General features: G+C 45.5%; 3 protein-coding genes across 3 annotated transcripts in view; 2 read left to right on the top strand and 1 right to left on the bottom strand.

The window, feature by feature from the left end:
• Positions 1–24,005, bottom strand: part of LOC125428885 (zinc finger protein 271-like) — a 1,035,007-nt gene that overhangs the window by 51,309 nt on the left and 959,693 nt on the right. The gene's annotated exons all lie outside the window — the stretch shown is intronic.
• Positions 5,495–24,005, top strand: part of LOC125428628 (zinc finger protein 271-like) — a 52,010-nt gene continuing 33,499 nt past the window's right edge. The window contains exons 1-4 of the mRNA XM_048489072.1: positions 5,495–5,656; positions 9,878–10,033; positions 11,180–11,279; positions 13,167–14,186. Coding sequence (XP_048345029.1) covers positions 9,926–10,033; positions 11,180–11,279; positions 13,167–14,186 — 1,228 coding nt within the window. The 5' untranslated portion in view covers positions 5,495–5,656; positions 9,878–9,925. The remainder of the gene's footprint in view (positions 5,657–9,877; positions 10,034–11,179; positions 11,280–13,166; positions 14,187–24,005) is intronic.
• On the top strand, positions 18,190–23,821 carry LOC125428818 (zinc finger protein 394-like). Its single transcript, XM_048489495.1, has 3 exons — positions 18,190–18,321; positions 20,507–21,228; positions 23,696–23,821. Exons 2-3 carry the CDS (start codon positions 20,533–20,535, stop codon positions 23,813–23,815), a joined length of 816 nt encoding a protein of 271 aa, XP_048345452.1. The 5' UTR covers positions 18,190–18,321; positions 20,507–20,532; the 3' UTR covers positions 23,816–23,821.

Raw genomic sequence — 24,005 nt, 5'->3', positions numbered from 1 at the left:
AGCCCGCGTGAAAGCCTTCGACAATACATTAACTGATGCTGTTTTATTACATCCCAGGGAACTTAACTCTTATCTGATCATGCTTACTAATGCAAATTCCAAGCACTTTCCCTTTATCTTGTTAATTTATCTAAAAAACAAATGGTATATAGGGGAGCACTCCAATAGCCTGGATTAGCATTAGAGATGTACTAGCATGAATAGCTTTTCCTGAATTAGAGCTATAATGTAAGTTTTCCTGAATGATTCTGTACAAGGGGGGCAGGGGGAGGCAAGGGGGGGCAATGGGCGGGGAGCAGGAGTGGAGAGATATCCCCTGAGAGTATTCATATTCACATTAAAAGACTTTCTGGGCACCACAATTCAGGAAGGATATTGACAAGCTGGGGTGAATCCAGAGGAGGGCAACCAAAATGATAAAGGGTCTGGAATCCATTCCCCAAGAGGAGAGACCTAGAGAGCTGGATATGTTTACTCTGGAGAAGAGAAGGTTAAGGGAGTGACATGATAGCCATGTTTAAATATTTAAAGGGGTGTTGAAGAGGGAGCAAGATTGTTATCTGCTGCTCCAGTGACTAAGTAAAGGATTCAAATTACAAGGAAAGAGATTCCTCCTAAACATTAGGAAAATCTCCCTGATGGTATGGGCCGTTCAACAGTGGAATACGCTGCCTTGGAGAGTGGTGGAGTTGCCTTCTTTGGAGGTTTTTAAACAGGGACTGGATGGTCATTGGTTGGGGGTGCTTTGATGGTGTATTCCTGCATGGCAGGAGGTTGGACTTGATGACCCTTGGGGTCTCTTCCAACCCTATGATTCTATGATTTGAGAGTGGTGACATATGGAAAAGAGGGAAAGAAACTCAACCTGACAAACAAACAGAAGTAACCTCAGAACCACTTGCTATAATCTTTGTGAACTCCTGGAGAATAGGAGAAGTCCCAGTGGACTAGAGACGGCTAATGTTATCCCCATCTTCAAAAAGGTGAAAAAGGGGGACCTTAATAATTACTGTCCAATCAGTCTGACATCAATACCGTAAGATTCTGGAGCAGATCATTAAACATACGGTCTGCTAGCACTTAGAAGGGAATACTGTGATCACAAAAATCAGCATGGTTTTCTGAAAAACAAGTTATGCCAGACCAATCTTATATCTTTTTTTGATAGAGTGACAAGCTTGGTAGACGAAGGGAGTGCTGTGGATGTAGCATATCTTGGTTTCAGTAAAGCTTTTGACAAGGTGGCCCATAATATTTTTGCAAGTAAGCTAGTGAAATGTGGACTAGACCAGCAGTTCTCAACCTTCCTAATGCCACGACCCTTTAGTACAGTTCCTCATGTTGTGGTGACCCCCAACCCTAACATTTATCCTGTGTGGCCGTGGTCTGGTATGTCTTGAATGTTTCACCTGCATCTGTGGCTGGCATCTTCAGAGGTGTATCACAGAGAGAAGGCTGTTACACACTGTGCCTGGGGAGAGCAGAGTTCGAGAAGAGGAGAGACCCCAGTGTGGTATAATACCATATAAACCACTCCCAGATAAGTCATTTTTTTCTGAGGGAACTGATGTCTGAAGTCTGCAGATCCAGTTGTAATTCTATGAGGAGACCAGGCCCCTACCTGGAGGTAGGCACTCACAGTGCAAAGCCGTAGTATTCTGATTATATTAAGCTTATATATATGCTTGTGAGAGCTGAGGAAACACCACTAATGCTGTTGGGCTCACCCAACAGGGATACTCTTGGGAAAGGGGATTCAACTGAGACCAAGAGTGGACAATGCAGGATAGCAGTGATGGACAGTTGGTTCCCAATAGCCAGCGAAATCTTTTCTCCCTTGAGGTGCTCTGGAGCAGCAGTGGCATAGGAGGTTAAGAGCTCGTGTATCTAATCTGGAGGAACCGGCTTTGATTCTCCGCTCTGCCCCCTGAGCTGTGGAGGCTTATCTGGGCAATTCAGATTAGCCTGTACACTCCCACACATGCCAGCTGGGTGGCCTTGGGCTAGTCACAGCTTCTCGGAGCTCTCTCAGCCCCACCTACCTCACAGGGTGTTTGTTGTGAGGGGGGAAGGGCAAGGAGATTGTAAGCCCCTTTGAGTCTCCTGCAGGAGAGAAAGGGGGGATATAAATCCAAACTCTTCTTCTTCTTCCTGCCACACCCTTCACACACAGCCTCCATATCCAGAGACAGTAAACTCTGAATCCCAGTGCTGGGAAGCAATAGCAGGGGAAGGCCTCAGCCTCTAGCCCTGTTTGGTCCTTTTGGGCAACTGCGTGGTCATTGCATGAAACAGAATGCTTGACTAGATGAACCTCTGATCTGATTCAGCAGGGCTTGTCTTATGTTCATGCCAGAAGGGAATTTTCAGGCATGGGTTCATTGCATCCATTCCCCCATTGTTGACTTTCACAAAGCAAGGAGAATTGCTATGACTATTTCCAGATGCTGTGGCTATTTCCAGATACATAGCTTTGTCAACCCCAGCCACTCTTTCCAGAGTTTACAGCTCATGTCTGAGCCTTTGACACTGGGTGGAAATCCCAGATGTCCCTTGTTAATCAGTGTAACAGCTGAATGATAAACAGGAGGCTGGAGATTAATATAACTGTAAGCTTTTGGGAGCTGGAGATTGAGTCATTAGATGCAGCCATCAGACTCCCCAAAGCTTGTGATGGCTTGGGTTTGTTAAATTCCTGGAGATTTGGGGGTGGAGACTAGGAATGGAAGGGTTTAGGGAGGGGCATCAGCAGGGTGTAATGATGTAATTGATTGTTAAGTTTGTGTAATTGATTGTTAAGTTTCTATGGTGTGACCTGCCCTGAGCCCTGCGGGTATAGGGCGGGATATAAATTAAACCAACCAACCAACCAATAAAAATACAGGGGCCGTTTTCTCCAGGGGAACTAATCTCTGAACTTTGGAGATCAGTTATTATTCTGGGAAAACTCCAGGCCACTCCTGGAGGCTGGCATCTGTTTGATTTGGCAGCTGAGAATCAACATTTCTTCTTCCCTTTCCCTCTCCAAGCAGAGAATCCAGCCCATCTAGACAGGATCAAACCTTTTCTGTGTGATTCTCAATGACCATATTACTTGGATCCCCTCTAACCCTCCCTGCCTTGTCCCCTGGCTGGTGTTCAAGAAGGAGAACAGCTTGGTTCCTTTGGACATGAACATGAAGACTAGTAGAGAATCTGGGGGACAAGGGTTGTCAACAATTTTACCAGGCACTGCTCCTGTGCTTTTAGGCAAAGGAGAAGGTAATCAATGTATTGATGAAGGCTTTCACAACTGGAATCAACTGGCTGTTGTGGTTTTTCCAGGCTGTTCTTCACACGGATAGAAACACATCTCCGGACCCTGCAGGATCTTGGTAAATTCCGCAGGGCCTGTAAGACTGAGTTGTTCCACCGGGCCTTTGGAGTGACCAGCTGCTGATTGAAGTGCCCCCATTATTCTCCTGTGTTCGGAGTCCCTTTAACATCTATGGGACCCTTCTTTCCCCGCTCCTTGGGAGGGTTTTAATAAGGGTTTTATCACGGGATGCCGTTTTATTATTTATTATTATATTTATTATTATATTTATATTTATTACATTTATTACATTTATAATAATAATAATAGTAGTAGTAGTAGATTTCACAGCTGCCAGATCTTTAGCTGGTTGTTGGCCTTCATTACAATTCGAGCCTCACCCAGAAGCCTAGGAAGTTGTAATGTATCAGCATAGTATTCGTGCGGATCCCAGCAGAGCTGCCTTCTGAATTTGACAGATGTTAATTTTGTCAATTTGAAGATGTTTCAAGTGCTGCCCTAGTGCTTTTAGGATGGCGCCCAGTGTGCTGATTACCACTGGGACGGCCTCAGCTGGTTTGTGCCGTAGACGCTGAAGCTCGATTTTCAAATCATGGCATCTAGTGACCTTCTCATGTTCTTTTTCAATGACCCTGCTGTCACCGGGGACTGCTATGTCAATGATGGTCACTTTCTCATCCTCGATCACGGTGATGTCTGGTGTATTGTGTTTCAACACTTTGTCCGTTTGGATTCGAAAGTCCCACAGGATCTTGACCTTCTCATTTTCCATTACTTTCTCTGGACAATGTTCCCACCAGTTCTTAGCTGTTCTTATGTTGTAATTCTTGCATAAATTCCAGTGGATCATATTGGCCACTGAGTTGTGTCTCTGTTTGTACTCAGTCTGGGCAATATTTTTGCAGCAGCTGAGGACATGATCTACAGTTTCATCATCTTCTTTGCACAATCTGCATTTTGCATCATCTGAGGATTTTTTGATTTTGGCCTTGATCGAATTTGTTCTAATGGCTTGCTCTTTGGCGGCTAAAAGCAGGGTTTCAGTTTCCTTTTTCAGAGCTCCAGTTGTTAACCACAGCCAGGTCTTTTCGTTGTCCACCTTGTCTTTGATTTTCTCCAGAAATTGGCAGTGCAGTGCTTTGTTGTGCCAGCTTTCACTCCTCATTTTAACCACATTTTTTCTGTATTCTTGTTTGGTTTTCTGGGTTTGCAGCAAATGTCTGTTCTTCACTTCAATCAATGCCTGTTCTTGACTTTCCTTCACATAATCGGCCAGTGCATGCTTCTCTTCTTCCACTGTTTGCTGAACTTGCAGTAAGCCCCTGCCTCCAGATCTCCGGGGAAGATATAATCTATCAGTATCACTGCGTGGGTGTAAGGCATGGTGCATTGTCATAAGCTTCTGAGTTTTTCTATCCAGTGCTTCCAACTCAGCCTGTGTCCAGTTGATGATTCCCGCAGTGTACCTGATGAAGGATATGGCCCAGGTGTTGATGGCCTTGATGGTATTCCCGCCAATTCCCGTTTAATTTAGATTTATGGCCCAGGTGTTGATGGCCTTGATGGTATTCCCGCCAATTCCCGTTTAATTTAGATTTCAAAATTTTCCTGACCCTCTGGGTGTACTCTCTGCTGACAACAGTATTATTATTATTATTATTATTATTATTATTATTATTATTATTATTATTATTATTATTATTATTATATTGACCGCTGTGTTTTAATTTAATGGGTTTTAGTTTGTATGTTGTTGTGAAGTTATGTTGTGTACTGCCCAGAGTCCTTCGGGGGTAGGGCGGTATATAAAACCCAATAATAAATAAATAAAATAAATAAATTGTGAAATTACTAGCCACAGATGCATTGCCTTCCCCAGTTGTCTACACTTTACCCCCAGAAAACTGGGTCCTCATTTTACCAATCTTGGAAAGATAAAAGCTTGAATTGCAAGTGATGAAAAAAGCCCCACCCTACCTCACTGTCTAAGTTCTTGCATCTTAGGGAATGCAAGAAGAGCTTGATGGATCAAGCCAAACTTCCTATTCTGGTGACATCTGCAGGAAAATAGTTCAGCCAAAGGGAAAGGAAAGTCCAGTGCTTGCCCCTCTAGCTTCATTTCCTCCAAGGGTTAAATCAACAGAGCTGAGTTTTGCAGAGAGGCCCAGGAATTCGAGAAGGAAGCTGTGCACTGGCAAAGGCCCTTTCCTCGGTCTGGTAGAAAACTGGCAGCTTGATGGGGAGAGTAATGATTACTATTTTGTCCCACCCTCATTCCTAGCAACTTGGCTTGCAGAGAGATTGCTACAAAGGCGGTTGCGTTGCAGAGCTGGCTGCCGGGTGAGTTGAGTGGGTATGAAAGAGAATTGCTTGCAGGGATGGGAAAGAAATAGGAAGAGGTGGAAAATGGCATGAAAAGGGCTTAGAAATAGGAAAGCTCAGTAAAAATCAAGTGGGTTGAATCTGAAGATGACCCCTCCCAAACTCCCCAGGAGGAAAAAAAAATCCTAAAACAAAAGAACAAAAATCCAAATGCAGACTATTTAAGCCCCCCCACCCCCCAAATGTTTCAGGCCATTTCCTAGAAAAGAAGCTCGACTTGTGTTGATCAGTTGCAGGGAAAATGACTAACAAACCTGGGGGCATTTCTCTAGGACTGTTGTGGTTAGTCCAGAGAGTCTGATAAAGAATATGCTATTCTAAGGTTAAGGGAACCTTTTTAGGGGTCATAAGGTATGCCTGGTTCTTTGGCTCTAGATTTCTCTTTTCAGTTGGTTAATTTATTTTCATTGTAAAGATTCATTGTAAAATCATCCATAAAAGAGGCATTCTCCTTTTTTCCCTATGCACGGGAGAGAATCCCTTATGGCACATGCACACACAGCCGAAAGCTCCCCAAAAGAATGCACATAAGAACAAGCCAGCTGGATCAGACCAGAGTCCATCTAGTCCAGCTCTCTGCTACTCGCAGTGGCCCACCAGGTGCCTTTGGGAGCTCACATGCAGAAAGCAATGGCCTTCTGTTGCTCCCGATCACCTGGTCTGTTAAGGCATTTGCAATCTCAGATCAAAGAGGATCAAGATTGGTAGCCATAAATCGACTTCTCCTCCATAAATCTGTCCAAGCCCCTTTTAAAGCCATCACCACCTCCTGTGGCAGCATATTCCAAACACCAATCACACGTTGCGTGAAGAAGTGTTTCCTTTTATTAGTCTTAATTCTTCCCCCCAGCATTTTCAATGGATGCCCCCTGGTTCTAGTATTGTGAGAAAGAGAGAAAAATTTCTCTGTCAACATTTTCTACCCCATGCATAATTTTATAGACTTCAATCATATCCCCCCTCAGTCGTCTCCTCTCTAAGCTAAAGAGTCCCAAACGCTGCAGCCTCTCCTCATAGGGAAGGTGCTCCAGTCCCTCAATCATCCTTGTTGCCCTTCTCTGCACTTTTTCTATCTCCTCAATATCCTTTTTGAGATGCAGCGACCAGAACCGAACACAGTACTCCAAGTGCGGTCGCACCACTGCTTTATATAAGGGCATGACAATCTTTGCAGTTTTATTATCAACTCCTTTCCTAATGATCCCCAGCATAGAGTTTGCCTTTTTCACAGCTCCCTTGAAGAGCTCCCTTGAAACTTACTGTTATGTTCATATAAAATTATGCAAGTTTAAATAGTTAAAACGCATAACATTAATTCCCTTTCCTTATCCTATTTTTCTGTGCACAGGGAGTTGGGGTGGTTGCTGTCTGACAAAAGCTTCCCGCTACACTGGGAACTCAGCAGGATTCAGTGGGATCTGTATGGGAGAGCCAAAGGATACAGCCTCATGGGCCATCTGAATTAACATCTCTTTTTCCCTCAATGGCCCATGTGGAAGCACGCCCTGTGTTCATTAGCATGTTCCAGAGAGAATGCCACATTGTGATTTTCTTTCCCAGGCATCAAACTATCTCAGGTGTCCCATATAAGACTGGGATTAAAACTGGGGGAAAAAATTAAACCGTGAGACACTCGTAAATAGCAAATCAGGACCTCATCTTCACCAAGCATTTGTGTGAATGTGGACTATTTGTTGTTGGTGGTGGAACAGATACTGTCCAGTAGGTTCCCACTAAAACCATGACGTAATAGACAGCTCCCATTTGCATTACTGAACTGCTCTTGAAGGATAGTTGGCAATGGGGAAGCACTATTCTTATTCAAGGAGGGCCTTTTAGATAGATTTTATATTTACATAATGTCCTGACACAGGATAGCTGTTGGTTCAGCTAGAGCATTTGTGGTATGTACAGGTTACAAGCACAAGTTATTTGAAACTACCTGATGTGTCTGGAGGTCCCATCTATTCAGAGGGTGTTTTTAATCTTTTCCATCTGCTGTTTTCCCACAAGGAGGTGCTATTCTCCCCATGCAGTTGACAGTTTTTAAAAAAGTTTGCGATTGCCAAACGATTTGGCCCTTAGATAAGACTCTTTCACACACACACCCCATGTCTCCTTGTAATTTTCCACGTTTGTGTTTTCGTAAGGGTTCTGTCTGTCCCTGAAAAACAACAGCAGCCTTTCCTGGAGACGCATGATTTGGTCAGTTATTATCCATGCTTGGATCAACTCTGGGTTAGATTCAGTGGGGAATTCAAATAATTTAACAACTGGTTGTTTACGAGCACCATGTTAACAACTGGTTTCTGCCGAAGTGGTGCGAACCTGCTGAATCCCACCGCTGGTTAGATTGCTGTAGCACTTTCCACATGGGGCAGTCCTTGAAGACTATTTAGAAGCTTCGACTTGTACAAATCACCACAATAAGGTTTCTTGCTATCATAGGTGAAAGAAGAGTTTGGAGAGAAGAGTTTGGATTTATATCCCCCCTTTCTCTCCTGCAGGAGACTCAAAGGGGCTTACAATCTCCTTGCCCTTCCCCCCTCACAACAAACACCCTGTGAAGTAGGTGGGGCTGAGAGAGCTCCGAGAAGCTGTGACTAGCCCAAGGTCACCCAGCTGGCGTGTGTGGGAGTGTACAGGCTAATCTGAATTCCCCAGATAAGCCTCCACAGCTCAGGTGGCAGAGCTGGGAATCAAACCCGGTTCCTCCAGATTAGATACACGAGCTCTTAACCTCATACATCCCTGCTGCTCCCAGAGGCTATATCATGGCTATATCATGGCAAGATTTGTAAGAGCTACACTGGCTGTCGGTATATTTTTGAGAGCAATTCAATGTGCTGGTGATTACCCACAGTGCCATCGTCAGTTTGTGATTGTTTCCTTTAGTATTTGGAATCTACCTTAGTAGGAATACATAATGTATATGGGGCTATACTCATTGCAAATAAAGATTTTCTTTGTTTGTGGCTCAGAGCTTGTGGGGAATGATAGTCTACAGCTCAGGATGACAGTTGAGTGAGGGGCCATGTGACTCAGTTGGCAGAGCATCTAGTTCACAGATGTCAAACTCGCGGCCCTCCAGCATGATGCTGGCAGGGGATGATGGGAACTGTAGTCCATAACATCTGGAAGACTGCGAGTTTGACACCAATGATCTAGTTCAGGGGTGTCAAACTCGCGGCCCTCCAGATGTTCAGGAACTACAATTCCCACCAGTCCCTCCCAACATGGGCATTGGCTATACTGGCAAGGGTGTTGAAGCAGCAGCTTACTTGTGAGTAGACCACCTTGCAGGATGCAATGCAAACAAGAACTGAAAGACACACAGTCACCAGTGCAGTTCTGTTTATTGCTAACTACTGTCAAAGTGCTCCGCCAGACCACAGGTGTTTCCAGGCGCACATCACCCTCTTGTCTTTGCTTACTATATACAATTGAGGTGCCAATCAGGTGCCCATGTCTTATCTGTCTTTGCACACGGTACACAGTTGTGCACACAGCCCTAATTATGCACACGGCACCTGCTGTTTGGAGGGTCCACCTGTCATCTAGATTTTGTCCATCTAAACACATGTTCTGACAAAGGGCTGATGGGAATTGTAGTTCATGAACATCTGGAGAGCTGTAAGTTTGACACCTGTGATCTAGTTGATATGCAGAAGCTCCCAGGTTCAAACCACAGCATCTCCAGTTAAAAGGGTTGGCAGTTGGTGTTGTGAAATGACATTACCGGAGGAAGCCACTGCCAATCAAATATACAATACTGACTTAAAGAGAACAATGGCTATGCAGCATTAGGCTGTTGCTTGATGTTAATAATGCAGTTTGTTGAACATTTCCCCTCTTTTTATTTGAATTGTATTTTTGTAAGCTGCTGTGTGTTCCCATTGAGAATAAAAACAGGACCCCCTCCTGCCAAAAAAACCAGGACCCCCTCCCCAAATCCTGTATAAGTAAATTTTCTCAGTTCGTTGTGTTACCTGAATGAGAATCTTCACATTTGTATAAATTATTTGCCATTGTTACCAGTTTTCGCTGCTTCTTTTTTTCCCCTTTAGCTTGCATAACCTGCTATAAAACTTGAACAAAATAAAATAAAAATCAGCCCAAAGTTCTTTAGATGCCGCATTTCTAGTGCTCCATTGTTTAACTGGTGTACATTTGTTTCAGCATTTTGGGGGTGAACCTGTGGTGATTTCCCCCCCTCCCCCCCGGGAAATGGAGAACTGGGCCAGGGACCACGGCCCGGAAATCTGTGCTCAGGTAGTCGCCCTGGCGGAGGATTTTCTGCTGAGGCAGCGTGAAACGGAGAGATGGGATCCTCAGGTGAGTGGGCTTCATCCTAGTACTCAGAGGGTTCCATACAGTGGTGGGATCCAAAAATTTTAGTTAACAGGTTCCCATGGTGGTGGGATTCAAACAGTGGCGTAGTGCCAATGGGGCTGGGTGGGGCACGACGGGGTGGGCATTCCAGGGGCGGGGCATTAATAATTTCTCTGTTACTGTAAAAAACTCTTACTGTAAAAAAAGAAGTTCCTAATTCCCAGCTGGTATCTTTCTGTCCATAATTTAAACTCATTATAGCAAGTCCTATCGTCTACTGCCAACAGAAACAACTACTTCTCCTCTAATTGACTGCCTGTCAAATACTTAATACTTTCAAATATTTAATTTTGTTTCTAGAAATCAAAAGAAGGATACTTTCCTTAAACAAGGAACTTTACCATATTTCTAAAACATGTTTTTAAAACAGCCCAACAGGGAAAATTATCCCGTTTTCTACCTTCGCTAACCAGCCAGATAGGAAACAACAGGACTTCATGATTTTTGGACCTAATGGGATTTCTAATGGAAAAGCGGACCCAATTAGTAAACCCCTCTTGGCACACACAAATAATTAGTAACCCACTCTCGGGAACTGGTGAGAACCTGCTGGATCCCACCTCTGGTCTCGGCTTAGTTAGAGCTGACCCTCATTGTTAGGGGCAGGAGGTGAGCTGGTAATCCAGGAAAAGCTAGAAGCCAACTCGACACTTAAATAGGAAGCTGATAACCCCACTCCTTCCTGTCTCCAGAACTGAGTCACAACTCCTGCAAAGATCTAGAGAGAGGTTCTTTCCTCCTGCAGGACACTAGGGTACAGAAGGCCTTAAGCTGCCAGATTGATGCTCGGTTGCCCAGGGCTTGCGTTAGCTGTGGCTCTCCACTTTGTTTGTTCATACGGAACATACTGGGAGTGCTGGAGATGTAGGGTTGCCTATCTCCAAATGGGGCTTGATGTCCCAGAATTACACTTGATGTCCAAACAACAGAGATCAGTTCACTTGGAGGAAACAATTGCTTTGGAGGATGGACTTTATGGCATTATACTCACTTGGGTACCTTCATTGCTCAAGTCTCAACGTTCTCAGGCACCACTCTCAACATACAGTTGGAACAAATGCTGGTATCCTGTATCTCTGCTTCTCACAGGTGGCAGCTGCAAGCCTTTCAGACCCGGAGCAGGCTCCCTCAGATGCTGAACAGGAATCAAGATTTAATCGGGAAGAAGATGAGGACACCATTTCACGGGGTTAGTATTTGCTTAGTCTCCAAAATGAAGTATCTTGAGGTCTACGTGCTATCTAGATGGTCTGTTGTGTGTCTTAGGAATCTTAACCAAAGTGTAAGGAAAATCAGTCCAAGGATCCATCTAGTGCAGCATCTTTTCACCCACAGTGGTCAGTCGGATGTCTTTCTGCTGGTTTTGCCCCACAGCAAATGTTCTCTATCTCTTGCCATGGAGTTTTCATCTCTCTTTCTTGACTTTGACATACACTGTGTGCTTTGACAGACATCTCTTCCATGAATTTATCTAATCCTCTTTTAAAGCCCTCTCAACTAGAGGCTATCATTGCATGCAGTGGCAGTGAGTTCCATAGGTTACTTATGTGTTGTTATAGACAGTGGGTGGTTTTTTGTGGGGGTGGGAGTCTGGCTGCTCTGGGATTTCCTGGCTGTGTGGCCGTGGTCTTGTAGTTTTAGCTCTTAACATTTTCCTGCATCTATGGCTGGCATCTTCAGAGGCAGGTCACAGTAAGATGTGGTTCTCTCTGTGACATAGTATGGAATGTTTGGGTTTTTTTCTGTTCTGAATAGGCCTTTTATGATTGAGAGACACTCAAATTCTAATGTTTATGTGGAAATGGAGAATAAGTTCTCAGAAGCATGTTTAATTTTCATAAACTTTTATCATCAAGTGACAACTAACTTCTGGCAACCAGGCAAATGAAAAGAGGAGGTGGCTGGCCATCACCTTCCTCTGCAGTGCCCTCCCCTATCAATCAAACTTTGAGTTGAGAGAGCTCCACATGTATTAATTTTAGCCCACTCTTCTCTGTATATCAGTTAATAAATCTCTCCTCACAACCTCTCCTCTTCAGCACTTCCAATAAGAAATCCCAGTCCAGGATATCAAAAGCTTTCTCCATATCTAAGAATATCAAAGATAATTGCCTTTCGGGTTTCTGTTCAAAATGTTCTAATATATTGATTATTATCTTCGTGTTATCTTTGATATGTCTTCCAGAAAGGAAACACGTCTGATCTTTATGTATTATGTTCACTAGAACTTTCTTAAATTGATTTTTGCTGCCTTCTCTTTCCATGACCCCTTTATTTTCCTTTCCCCTATTTTCCCGAACTGAAAATCCACTTTTTATTTTTAGCGTGTTCTTGTAAGTAAGGTGTTTTGGCTTCTTGACCCATTTCTGTATCTTTTCCAGCCCTATGAAATTCCTTTTTGAGGTGGTGACTTTGTCAAGAGCACTACTAGGTCCCTACGGAGTCTCTCTGGTTCAGATTCTGTAGACCAGTGATATTTATTCTATGGCTAGCAGACAACCACATTTACTTCTTCTTTTTTAACCTTGAAGTCACAGCCAACTTATGGTGATCCCATGTGGTTTTCAAGGCAAGAGATGTTCAGAAATGGTTTGCTATTGCCTGTCTCTGTGTAACCTTCTTAGACTGCCTTACTGGTCTGCCACCTAGTACTAGCCAGATCTGCCGCTGCTTAGCTTCTGAGAACTGACGAGATCAGCCAAGTCTGAGCCTTGCAGGTAAGGTCACATCCCCAATTACCATCAATCAAAACCGCCACATTTACTTCTATCCCTGGCTTGAGGTCTGTACCTCAGAAAGGTTTACAGCTTTCCAGTTCCTTAGTGATGGATGTTTCAAGGTGGAAACCACCTGCCAACCAGAATTTCCACTCGGCTTTCCCAAAATGTGGGGCAAGAACCATAAGGGCATGTCAGAGAGCCACATGTGACTCTTGAGCTTCTGAAAGAGTATTGCTGCTATAGAAAGAACTATGCCTCATGTCATACAAGTTCCTTGTTGTGTACTTTCCCATTTAGAAGTTGTTGTTTCCTCTTCCCACCTCAATTGATATTGTTGTTGTTGTTCATCTTTGTAGGTGATGGGCAGGTGAGTGAAAGAGAGGAGGCTCATGTTCCTCTGGAAAGCTCTGAGCCTGAGGAACTGAATGGGACATCCTTAGGAGAAGAAACCTGGGCCATTTCTCAATTTGATGAGATGGGGGAGACATCCACCAATCACCAGGCATCAGGCAGACATGAAGGAAGCTACCAAAGAAACAGACTGGACATTCCTGTTTTACCTTACAAAGTGGACAGCTGGGAGCGGAAGGAACCCAGAATCAGGGCAAGAATCTACAACTATGGGGGACTGAAGATGTGTATGGACTGTGGGAAAACCTTCAAGCAGAGCTCAAGTCTATACAGGCACCGGAGGCTCCACACAGGAGAGAAACCTTACAGCTGTCCAGAGTGTGGCAAAAGCTTCAGCCGGAAGTCTCACCTCATTGCTCATGAGAGGACTCACACAGGGGAGAAACCCTATGACTGTACAGAGTGTGGAAAAAGCTTCAGCCGGAAGTCTCACCTTACCACACATGAGAGAATTCATACAGGAGAGAAGCCCTATAAATGTGGGGAGTGTGGGAAATGTTTCAGTCAGAGTTCAGCCCTTGTGGCACATGAGAGATCCCATACTGGTGAGAAGCCATTTATATGCCTGGACTGTGGGAAGAACTTCCATCGACGGTCTGGTCTTTCAGCACATGAGAGGACCCACACAGGAGAGAAACCATATAAATGCACAGAGTGTGGGAAGAGTTTTAGTCAAAGCTCAGGACTTCTGGCCCATGAGAGAACCCACACAGGGGAGAAACCATACCGGTGCACAGAGTGCAGTAAAAGCTTCTGTGAACGCACAGCCCTTGTTAGACATTTGAGAACCCACACAGGGGAGAAACCATATACATGTGCGGAGTGTGGGAAGAGCTTCAGTCAGAGCTCAGGCCTTTTAGCGCATGAACGGACTCACACTGGAGAGAAACCATACAAATGCTCAGACTGTGGGAAAAGCTTCGCCCACCGCTCTGACCTTCTGCGACATCAGAGAATCCTAAAACGTGGAAAGCCATACAAATGCTCTGAGTGTGGTAAATGTTTTGGCCGGGGCTCTGACCTCCTCCAGCATCAGCAAATCCACTCAGGAGAGAAGCCATATAAATGCACTTATTGTGGGAAGTGTTTCAGTTGGCGGTCTAACCTTATTAAGCATGAGAGAATCCACACAAGGGTGAAGATATGCAAATAAATTGACTGAGTTCAGAAGTGATAGATGGTGCTCACATCTGTTAATGGAGGAGAACTTGCACAGCAGAGCCACTGTGTAAGAGCTCAGATATCGGAAAATGAGCTGCAGTCAGAGTTCACAATTTGTAGTGTGTTGATAAACTGAATAATTTGGGAAACTGAATTTTTCCTTGACGGCTGGTTCAGGTTCAGCATTGGGTCATACACTAGTAATAACTGGAGAATTTCTCTGGAGAAAGAATGTCTAAACTTCTCTGTCCAGGTTCAAACTTCTGCTCCATGTAGTAGTTACCAGAGAACCTAATGCAGTTTCTGAGAACAGTCACAGAATTGTAGAGCTGATAGAAATTGGGTCATCTGGCCTTTTGCAACACCCACAAATGCTTTTTAAATTATATTTAAAACATAGTCTAGTAATGTTGATGCCATGTATTTTAATAAGGCAGTTAATTCTGCAATGCTTCTGTATTTGGGTTTTTTTCTCACTGTCCACAATCTAGCCCCATTTTTTTAAGAGTTCCATTTCCTGATTTGGTAAGAAGCCAAACTCTGATGAAATAGATGGGAAGAAGAAAAATTATGTTTGTGATCCCCTCCCAAGACACAGTAGCCCTGTTCACAAGTTACAGAGAATGCACATATTATCTGTGTACAGGATACATTTGATTTTTCTTTTCATGTCTATTGAGTATGCTGATACATATGAACAGGGCTTGTGATGAGCCCTCCTACCAAAGTCCTGTTTGAGGAAGGAACTTTACAATATTGACCCTTCCAGTCACCAATAACCACATATCCTCTGAGGGAGCTGGATCAAAGTTTATTGCCTATTTCCTTCTGTATCCTGTGTTATGATTCCTTGGCAGAGTTTACATAGAACCTTTAGGCTGGAAACGGTCAGACTTTCTCTCCTCTGACTGGCAGTAACTCTCTAAAATCTCAGGCAAAGAAAGCTGTTTCCTAATATCAAAGACCAAACCTAGAGCTTTCTGTAAAGCAAATGTTTTTGTCATGGAGTCATAACTTCCCACAAGACAGCTGGTCTTGGGCAGAGAGGAATCTTTCCCGGCATAAGTTTTTTTTTAAAAAAAAAGCTAGTAATGCCAGGGATTGAATTTAAGACCTTCTGCATAGAAAGCAGGGGGTCTATCACTGAGCCGCGGCCCCTTCCTGTGCTGGGTTGCTTGGAAAAGATGGAACTAACTGCCATGCTAGCCAGCAATGGGAGTCTCTAGGATCTAGAAAGAAAATCAAGAAATGAAAGTGATGTGACTGGGTGAGTGTGGCAATGGGAAGGGGGGGTGGCTGCTGGCCAGCCGGCCTGGTCTCTGCCCACTGGCTCAGGAAAGGGGCTCTGCAGGGCGAGCAGTGGGCAGACTAATATGCCCCCCGTGTGACCCAGCTGAGTAGTGCCTGAGGCTTGTGTCCCCTTATCCCACCCCAGATACCCAGAGGTGGGATCCAGCAGGTTCTCACAGGTTCCCAAGAGTAGGTTACTAATTATTTGTGTGTGCCGAGAGGGGGTTACTAATTGGTGATTTTGCCATGTGATTTTTGCCTTAGTTACGCCCCTCCTCTCAGCAGTAGCGCGCAGAACTTGAAGCAGTCTAGCAGGAGGTGCACCGGCGTGCGTGGCAGCCTGCGCCTGCGTGCATTTGTTTCTCGCCCAAGGACCGTCCTTGCCACAGCCTGGCCCAGGAATGCCCCGCCCCCGGAATGCCCGGCCACGCCCCATTGTGCCCGGCCCAGCCCCATTGGCGCTACGCCACACTTTGAATCCCACCACCATGGGAATCTGTTACTAAAATTTTTGGATCCCACCACTGCCGATACCCCATTGAATTTCCCCCCGTTGTCTGGAAGAGACACATAATTTCTCTGTTGTGGGTCTTTGCACTACTCTTCCGGCTGAACCTTCCAGTCCACTGCAGCTTCTTGCCCTGTTACTTCCGAGTAGTACAGCAACAGAACCTGCTGTTAATTTTTTCCAAAAAAAATTGGCACTGTCATTTCTCAGAAGAATTTGGATTTATACCCCACATTTCTCAATCGTAAGGAGTCTCAAGCAGCTTACAAACTCCTTCCCTTCCTCTCCCCACATCAGACACCTTGTGAGGTAGGCGAGGCAGAGAGAATTCTGAGAGAACTGTGAAGGCCACCCAGCACTGCAGGCTTTGTGTGGAGGAGTGGAAAATCAAACCTGGTTCTCCAGATAAGACTCCGCCACCCCTAACCACTATACTACGCTCACTGGCCTAATTTGACAGGATTTATGTGTGTAAGTGCCATCAAGTAACTTCTGACTTACACTGCTGCTTCCCAACACTAGTATTCAGAAATTTGCTGCCACTGTAGCTGTCCGCTCCCTTTACACACCTTCCAGCTCTTTCATGGCTGCTTTCCTCAATCTTGGCTTCCTTCTGATTTCTTTGTTGCACTTTCCCTTTCGGTTGAAGATGGAGCCAAGGAATAGAAAATCTTTTAAGAATTTCAATTTCTTCATTGGCAACCTGAAAGTTGTGTCCCTAGTAGCATTAGTTTTGGCTCCCAAGTCCAATGGTAGTGAGGAAATCTTTCTTTCCCTGCATCGGTAGCCCCTGGGATGCCTGTGAATCGTTCTTTAAACCTGTATCATTTCACATCTCTCTACTGCAAAGCCTCACACTTCTCACAGAAAAAGTATTCCAGCCCCTTGATTGATGGGGTTTCCCTTTTCTTCCTTTTCTCCAGCACTCTGACATCCTAAACCCTGGTGTTATACTGTCATGGGCAACTATAGGCTTCCCAACTCTAGGTTGGAAAATACCTGGAGAATTTGGGGGTGGCGCCTGAGGAAGGATGGGTTGGGCTAAAGAGGGACCTCAGTGGGGTATAACACCATCGAGTCCACCCTCCAAAGCAGCCATTTGCGGAATGGCAAAATCCACTTGCAAACAGTTGTGAAAATGGTTTGAAAACGCATTATTTTGCATGTGCGGAAGGGGCCCAGGGGAATTGTTCTCTGATGCCTGGAGATCAGGTCTAATTACGGAAGGTCTCCAGGCCTTACCTAGAGGTTGGCAGCCATAACTGGAGACAGTAGCAGGAGAGACAGGAAAACAGCGTGTTGGATCATTGAGGGGAATTATATCACAGTAAGGGAATAGGAGATGCAAAAGTTAGTAGAAACCTTCCTTGGGCACAGATACTAAACGGGTAGCTTCTTTGTTGGATTGACATGGCAATCATGAGAGCAGAAATTAGATCTGGAAATCTGAGCCCACATTCTCCGCAGGAGTAGTGGGGAGAGAGACCATGGCTGAGGACACCCCAATTCCAAGCGAAAGGTCCTGTCTGTCACGTTATTCTTCCCAGTGTGCATGTGCAAAGTGCATGTACTCTCGCACCCTATGCATGTACAGTAGCCAGGTCCTTCTAAAAAGCTGCAGGAAAAATGGTGGCTCTGGAGAAGCTCGCTCACATTCACCTTTCTTGCCTCCTTCAAATCTATCCACAAAAGCCACCTCTTCCTTGAAGCCTTTGATCTTAGTCTTCATTACTGACCCGCATTCATCCTTATCACCACATTCTTCTTCTCCTGTTGTATCACCCCTTTGCCTTAACTGCATGTTAGACTGTAAGCTCTGTGGGGCACAGACCAGAACTTCTGTTGCTTACTGTATAAAGGAGTAATATAAAACCAAGCCTCAGCTTAATAGGTAGAAATTAAACCATTCATTTTCCAGTTGTATCCAAGCCACAGAATTACCTCTTGGGGGTCTTATTTCCCCACTAAGAAACTTAAAGAGTTAAACTGACAGAGATTGCTTTCCTAGACAGGCCTGCATATTGGAGATCTAGGGAATTTCTTCTTCCTGTCACCTCCTCTTGTTTAGATGGAGGAAAGAGGTTTCCCCACCCTTCCAGAACACTGGGATTGCAGATTTCCAGATGCTTTGTCTGGGAGAGGTAAGATAAGAGGGGATTTTGAACAAGAGACACACACACACATGGAATCCCATGGCATATGCATTTTGGAAAGGAATGGGAAAATGGACCAGGCAGAGGGAATGAAAATGCAAAAAGAAACTGAGAAGGGGATGGGATGGGAGGAACAAAGTGAGCCAGGTTGCTAATAGAAATTAACTCCCCAGACGTCTTTGCAGACTGTCTTGGTGGGAACTTGCTCACCCCATTCCATCCAAAAAAGAGGAAAAAAAATGCTTTAAAAAACTCAAAATAAACAAGAAACCTGGAGAGGATGGAAGGAGAGTTTTGTGCTCAGATTACAGCCAATACACTTTTAACAAAGGCTGTTGATAACCACATCTGATCAACCCAAGGATCCACCATCCACCCTCATTTTTATTTTATTTTTTATCTCACTTTTAAGTGTATCGAGCAGACCATGTGGGATAAGAGCATTAGACAGACACAGAAATATTTTAAAACCATCCAATTTCTGAACAGATGCCATTTAGAGGCCATTTAGACCATGAAGGTGACATCCAATCTTTCCTTTAGCTGTTTGTCCTCAGCATCTGACATTGTGATCATCATGGCTAGACTCTTCATATGGCCTTATGTGTCTGATTTTTTCCCAAATGAAAAAGACACCGTCTGAGGTCCTTAAGATCCATACACACACACACACACACACACACACACACACACACACACACACACACACACACACACACACACACACACACACACACATACATATAATGTGTGTGTGTGTGTGTGTGTGTATATATAATACCTCAGCACCTTTCTTTTTCAGTTTATTTAAAAATATTTATTCGTCGGCTTATTCCAAAGCCTCTAGGCAGCCTACACAGGTTAAAACAATAAAAGATCACAGTAAAAGATCACAAACTATGACAATTAAAACAAAACAACAAAAACTGCATAAAATTAATCCCAATCCCCAGACACGCACACACACACCCCACAGACCAGTAGCTGTAGAGGGGGTTTCCAGGGAGACTAGCCAACGCCTGGGTGAAGAGAAAGATTTTCGCCATAAGCCTAAACCAGTGGTGGCGAACCTATGGCACAGGTGCCAGAGGTGGCACTCAGAGCCCTCTCTGTGGGCACACACAAACAGAGTCGCCCCCACCCCCCACCTCACACACATCTAGGCTGGCCTGGGCCACTGGGCTCAATTATTAGCATTAAACCTAAGACATAGTTTTGGGGAAGCAGTGTAGGTAACCCTGTTAAGCGCTGTTAAACCCCACTGATTTTTATGCGAAGAACTAAAGCGTGATCCTTTACCTGGGAGTAAGCTCGGTTGCTGGCAATGGGGCATGCTTCTGAGTAAACCCTCCTAGGGTCGTGATTCACCCATTGGAAGAGTTTCACGGTTGCTTCAAAGCAAAGCCACCAACTACCATTAAGGTTACTCCCGAGTAATGCGCGCCTCGGAGCCAACCGCTTTTTCTAAACTAAAACCTCAGTATTCAGGTTAAATTGCCGTGTTGGCACTTTGCGATAAATAAGTGGGTCTTGGGTCACAATTTGGGCACTCGGTCTCGAAAAGGTTCACCGTCACTGGCCTAAACCCATCTGAAGAGCCTTCCTCCAAATTAAGTAGCTCTTTAGTTGGAGGAAGTCTCATTAGGCAGGACTAAGGCTGTGTAAAGGATGACTGGATACATCCCTCCATTTCCTTCCCAGCCTACCTCACCTCCAGTTTCAATGCCAGAAAAAAAAACTGCAAGAAAAAAACTGCAAACACCAGGACAAAGTAAGGTAGGACAGGGAGGAAGGAGAAATTAGTTCCCCTCACCCACATGCTCGCTTGCTTAAAAATACTCTTCCCTTTCTTCAGACACAACTGGGTGTGTAAATATGAGCAGATCCCTTCGTCCCCTGCAGCTTGGCCCTTGGAAAAACCAGAATGGTTAGTTGATTTGGTAGGCAGCCATTTATATCCCCCCTTCCTCTCGGGAGAGTAGGATGATGAACATGGTTTTGCCCTTCATATCCTCACAACAACCTAGAGATATAAGTGCAAGTGACTGGCGCACAGTCACATCAGTGAATTTCTTGGCCAAGTGCAGATTCAAACCCAGATCTCCTCAAGTTCTTAAAAGTCTCAAGCATCTACACCACACTGACTGTCACTTGGCATTTGTTGAATTTCCAGTGTAGGAACTTGAGCTGCGAATAAAGATGGAGGAGCAGGTCCCAACCGGATGCAAAGAAGAGGAGAGGTTGGAGCTAATCAGAAGAGAGGTCCAAACTGGAAGGGGGAGAGAGTGTCTGATAGACCCACAGCAAATGAAACAGGAGCCCGAGGGAGGGCAGCAATGCCAGGAAGCCCAATGGCAGAAGTTCCTAAAGATAGTGAAATCCCCTACCACAGGATTGAAAAACCCACAGCCTCCTAAGCACACACCAGGGGAGGACAGTAAGGAACTTCCTGTTTCCGTCAAGGGAGCAGCTGTTTCCAGCCAGCGCCCAACAGGGGACCATGTAACACAATTCGTCCCAGGCTGTGAACCACAAGAGGCCTACTGTGGCCTAAATCCTGTGAAAGTGAAAGAAGAGATTCCAGAGGAGGAGGAAGATGGTGGCAGCTCAGAGTTCCAACGCCAGCTCTTCAGGCGGTTCTGCTACCAGGAGGCTGAAGGACCCCGAGATGCCTTCAGCCGTCTCCAAGAACTTTGTCACAAGTGGTTGAAGCCGGAAAGCCGCAGCAAAGAGCAGATACTGGAGATGCTGATCTTGGAGCAGTTCTTGACCATCCTCCCCCAAGAAATGCAGTGCTGGGTGAGGGAACAAGGCCCTGAGACGTGCGCCCAGGCAGTGGCTCTGGCCGAAGCATTCTTACCAGGACTGGAAGAGGTTAAGAGAGGAGAAGCAATGGTGAGTGAACCAGGGGACATTCATTGAAAATGCTGGGGGGAAGAATTAGGACTAATAAAAGGAAACACTTCTTCACGCAACGTGTGATTGGTGTTTGGAATATGCTGCCACAGGAGGTGGTGATGGCCACTAACCTGGATAGCTTTAAAAGGGGCTTGGACAGATTTATGGAGGAGAAGTCGATCTCTGGCTACCAATCTTGATCCTCTTTGATCTGAGATTGCAAATGCCTTAGCAGACCAGGTGCTCAGGAGCAGCAGCAGGCCATTGCTTTCACATCCTGCCTGTGAGCTCCCAAAGGCACCTGGTGGGCCACTGCGAGTAGCAGAGTGCTGGATTAGATGGACTCTGGTCTGATCCAGCAGGCTAGTTCTTATGTTCTTATGTTCTTATGAGTGACTGTAAAAGGCCCAGAGGGCAGTTTCAATGCTGGTGCTAAAGAACTTTGTGCCTAAAATGTAATATACATGTCGAGTCTCCTTACCCCCAGCTCCTGTAACTAGGACTGTAGGCTAGCTCAAATTCCTCCAAGTAGTTCAGGGTGGCACATGTGGCTCTCCCCTTGCCATTGTATCTTCACAACAACCTTGTGATGTAGGTTGGGAAAAATATTAGATCACAGCTATTACCGTAGATTAGATCACAGCCTTCACTTTCAGCCATCCACATGTCTTTCTAGGTCACCACTTTAAAGCCAACGAAGATCATTACAACCATCTTAACAAAGCTAAAATGCATTCAACACCATAAAAACAGCAATTAAAACATTGGACAGGAAGGAGTGATCGTTGAGGAAACACCCAATGAAACAGGCTGTCTTGACCCATTGACAGAAGATGGCAACAGAAGGGGACAGATGAATCTCCCGAGGGAGAGGGTTTAGTGCCACAACCTCTCAGGGGTTTCCACCCTGGAAAGATGGCCATAAGACCCTGGAAGATGGCCGTAATGATCAGTCAGATTCATAAGGATGTAGGCAGGCTAGTCCCAGTGGTTTAGGGCTCTGAAGGTCTAAACCAGCACCTTGAATTGTGTGTGAAAGCAAGTTAGAAGACAGTGGAGATGTGTCATGATTGGAGTAATATGTCAACATCCCGCCTACAGCATTCTGCATCAACTGAAGTTTCCAAACATATCTCATTGTCAGCCCCAAGTAGAGTGCATTTGTAGCAATCTTTTCTGTCAGGAAAGGCTGCAGCTGGCTAAGCAGTCCAAGGGGCAAAAGGGTTATTCAGCAGTAGGCCAGGGGCCAAGAGCACCTCCAGATGGCAGAACAGTTTCTTCAATGGTAGCACAACCCAATCTTGATAGAATTGCCAATGCTGGCTTGGCACATTGCTGGAGATTTGGAGGTGGAACCCAGTAGGGCGGGGTCTGGAGGCGGAAAGGATCTCAGCAGGATATAGTGTCACATAGGCCCTTTCCGCCCGGGCCAATCACAAAAATGCCGTCCCTAGGGAGCTGTTCGCATGGGGGGCGCAGCTGCATCGCAGTCGCGCCACCCTCACTCCCCCCCAGCAGCGCAAAGCTGCTGTTTCCAAACCTCGCTCCCCAAGCGAGGTTTTCTGGAAGCAGCGGCTTCCAGCTGCTGCTGTGCGAACGGCAGTGACTGGAAGGTGTCATCCCCCCCCCCCCTTTCCCAAATGACTTACCTTCCCTGCGACCTTCCGGCATGTCGCCCAGGTCTGGGGACACGCCCCCCCTGCCCTGCGACTCCAGAGCTGTCACGCAGGGCAGGGGGCATGTCCCCTGGCCTGGGTGACGCGCTGGAAGGTCGCAGGGAAAGTACGTTGTTCGGACCACGGCGCAGTGCTGCGCCGTCTTCCCTGCCTTTACCGGGACCGTTCGTGCAAACGGTCCCGGGGTGTGCGTGTCGGCGTTGTATACGCCAATGCACCCCCCAGCGTGGCCGTGTGGAAACGGCCATAGTTTCCCCTCCTAAGCAGCCATTTTCTCTAGGCAAACGGATCCCTGTTGGCTGGAGGTCAGTTGTAATTCCAGGAGATCCCCAAGCCCCACCAGAACAGGTGACCCCCCCCCCTAAATCCTCACAACAGTAATACTCACAACAGCCCTTGTAGGTCAGGCCACCGTTACTGTCTTCAGGCTGCAAGTTGCTGAGGCAAAATAGGGTTTTTTTTCTAACCACTGAGGGAGTTGCAGCAGAGGTGAGATGTCGTAGCCTGCTCCTCAATTCTATTCCTGCGGTTCTTTCAGAGTCTGGACCCTTTCGAAGAGGTGACTGTTAACTCCCCCCTTTCAGAGCAGGATCCTCAGGAGATGGTGAAGGTACAGCGCCTCTCAGAAAAGGAAGAGGGGGTTTGCTTGCTGGGTGAGGTCCTGAAAGGTAAATGAGTATCCTCTCTGTTGCTTTTGGGGCTTAGCCATTCTTGCTTTATTTTATGCTGGTAGCTGTAGATAAGTTTTCTGCCCCCCAGCCAATAAATCTTTCCATTTAATCCTTCAGTTAATGCGCTGCAAAGATCTGAGCCAGACGAACTCAATGAGACATCGTTGGGAAAAGCCAAAGGGAATACCTTCATATTTCGTGATGAGAAAGAAGTGTCTTTACATCGGCAGGGATTAAAAATACAAGATGGAGACCCTTCAGAAAGGACTGTTTTGCTTTGTGCAGGGGTTGACAAAAGTTTACATGGCACTACAGTGAAAGAGGGTATTCTCAAACATAAGAGAAGAAACTCATGCACAGAGTGTAAAAACCTCCATTGGAGTTCTGATGAACCAAAAAATCAGGCAACGCAAATAGAAGACTTTTA

The sequence above is a fragment of the Sphaerodactylus townsendi genome, linkage group LG03, assembly GCF_021028975.2.
Source record: "Sphaerodactylus townsendi isolate TG3544 linkage group LG03, MPM_Stown_v2.3, whole genome shotgun sequence".
Taxonomy (NCBI): domain Eukaryota; kingdom Metazoa; phylum Chordata; class Lepidosauria; order Squamata; family Sphaerodactylidae; genus Sphaerodactylus; species Sphaerodactylus townsendi.
The sequence above is the reverse complement of the archived record's forward strand: the minus strand, read 5'-3'. Positions and strand labels throughout refer to the sequence as shown.

Bases quoted from the DNA above. Each gene is read 5' to 3' on its own strand.
- LOC125428818 (XM_048489495.1), top strand. From the start codon at position 20,533: ATGGAGGAGCAGGTCCCAACCGGATGCAAAGAAGAGGAGAGGTTGGAG. The intron at 21,229-23,695 runs GTGAGTGAACCA...TTAATCCTTCAG, and splicing joins TTAAGAGAGGAGAAGCAATG to TTAATGCGCTGCAAAGATCT.